Genomic DNA, 2136 nt, shown 5'->3' on the forward strand with positions numbered 1-2136 from the left:
TGATGGGATTAGACGACGTCTGTTGTAATTACAGGATCCTGACTCCAGGCAGTTTGAAGCCAACTATATGCCTACCTGTTTGGAAAAACTATAGTATCATCTCAAATGAGCCATTTTTAAAAACATTTCATACAATAATAAAACTCAAATTTAGCTTTTTGTACGCCAGATATGTAACTGGGTGTATAGTCTGTCTTCCAGCTATGGTTAACAGGATGTATGGTCTGTCTTCCAGCTATTGCTAACCGGATGTATGGTCTGTCTTCCAGCTATTGCTAACAGGATGTATGGTCTGTCTTCCAGCTATTGCTAACAGGATGTATGGTCTGTCTTCCAGCTATTGCTAACAGGATGTATGGTCTGTCTTCCAGCTATTGCTAACTGGATGTATGGTCTGTCTTCCAGCTATTGCTAACTGGATGTATGGTCTGTCTTCCAGCTATTGCTAACTGGATGTATGGTCTATCTTCCAGCTATTGCTAACAGGATGTACTGGTCTGTCTTCCAGCTATTGCAAACAGGATGTATGGTCTGTCTTTCAGCTATTGCTAACAGGATGTATGTTCTGTCTTCCAGCTATTGCTAACTGGATGTATGGTCTGTCTTCCAGCTATTGCTAACTGGATGTATGGTCTGTCTTCCAGCTATTGCTAACAGGATGTTTGGTCTGTCTTCCAGCTATTGCTAACAGGATGTATGGTCTGTCTTCCAGCTATTGCTAACAGGATGTATGGTCTGTCTTCCAGCTATTGCTAACAGGATGCATGGTCTGTCTTCCAGCTATTGCTAACAGGATGTATGGTCTGTCTTCCAGCTATTGCTAACAGGATGTATGGTCTGTCTTCCAGCTATTGCTAACAGGATGTATGGTCTGTCTTCCAGCTATTGCTAACATGATGCATGGTCTGTCTTCCAGCTATTGTTAACAGGATGTATGGTCTGTCTTCCAGCTATTGTTAACAGGATGTATGGTCTGTCTTCCAGCTATTGCTAACAGGATGTATGGTCTGTCTTCCAGCTATTGCTAACAGGATGTATGGTCTGTCTTCCAGCTATTGCTAACAGGATGTATGGTCTGTCTTCCAGCTATTGCTAACAGGATGTATGGTCTGTCTTCCAGCTATGGCTAACAGGATGTATGGTCTGTCTTCCAGCTATTGCTAACAGGATGTATGGTCTGTCTTCCAGCTATTGCTAACAGGATGTATGGTCTGTCTTCCAGCTATTGCTAACAGGATGTATGGTCTGTCTTCCAGCTATTGCTAACAGGATGTATGGTCTGTCTTCCAGCTATGGCTAACAGGATGTATGGTCTGTCTTCCAGCTATTGCTAACAGGATGTATGGTCTCTTTTCCAGCTATTGCTAACAGGATGTATGGTCTGTCTTCCAGCTATTGCTAACAGGATGTATGGTCTGTCTTCCAGCTATGGCTAACAGGATGTATGGTCTGTCTTCCAGCTATTGCTAACAGGATGTATGGTCTGTCTTCCAGCTATTGCTAACAGGATGTATGGTCTGTCTTCCAGCTATTGTAAAACAGAGGACGAATGCTTCCAGGAGAATCTGCGGCTGTCTGTTACATACGACATGGCAGCTAAGAAGAGAAGGAAAGACTTCATGAACAACAACGCAAAGATTCCCTGTAAGTTTAACCTACAGTATTACAGTACCGGCCAATGACATCATAAAGACATTTTACACAGGAAATGGTCGTCTCCACGGTGATAACACACTCTCCTTTTTCTCTCAGATTTCCACAAAGAGAAATGGATTTACGTTCACAAAGGAAGCACTAAAGAGGTAAGGAAAGGAAGGAAGGGAAGGAAAGGAAGGGAAGGAAGGGAAGGAAGGGAAGGAAAGGAAGGAAAGGAAGGGAAGGAAAGGAAGGGAAGGAAGGGAAGGGAAGGAAGGAAAGGAAGGAAAGGAAGGAAAGGAAGGGAAGGAAGGGAAGGAAGGAAGGAAGGAAGGAAGGAAGGAAAGGAAGGAAGGACTGTCTCTTTATTAACATAAACAGTCACAGTATACCCTGTTGCCCGTTGAACCAGACACTAATACCCGATGGTCCTAATTATCCCAGCGTCATGGTTACTGCACTCTGGGAGAAGCGTTCAACCGGCTGGACTTCTGCAGCGCC

At 43.9% G+C, this 2136-nt stretch overlaps 1 protein-coding gene across 1 annotated transcript in view; it reads left to right on the forward strand.

Moving 5' to 3' along the window:
• Window positions 1-1421: 1421 nt before the first annotated feature.
• The window catches only part of LOC127926767 (F-box only protein 32-like), a gene marked incomplete at its 3' end in the record, with an annotated part of 750 nt that continues 35 nt past the window's right edge, over window positions 1422-2136 (forward strand). Inside the window, exons 1-3 of the mRNA XM_052512328.1 lie at window positions 1422-1644; window positions 1753-1802; window positions 2080-2136. The exon at window positions 2080-2136 is cut by the window's right edge and continues 35 nt beyond it. Coding sequence (XP_052368288.1) covers window positions 1479-1644; window positions 1753-1802; window positions 2080-2136 — 273 coding nt within the window. The remainder of the gene's footprint in view (window positions 1645-1752; window positions 1803-2079) is intronic.

The sequence above is a fragment of the Oncorhynchus keta genome, unplaced genomic scaffold (genome assembly GCF_023373465.1).
Source record: "Oncorhynchus keta strain PuntledgeMale-10-30-2019 unplaced genomic scaffold, Oket_V2 Un_contig_820_pilon_pilon, whole genome shotgun sequence".
Taxonomy (NCBI): domain Eukaryota; kingdom Metazoa; phylum Chordata; class Actinopteri; order Salmoniformes; family Salmonidae; genus Oncorhynchus; species Oncorhynchus keta.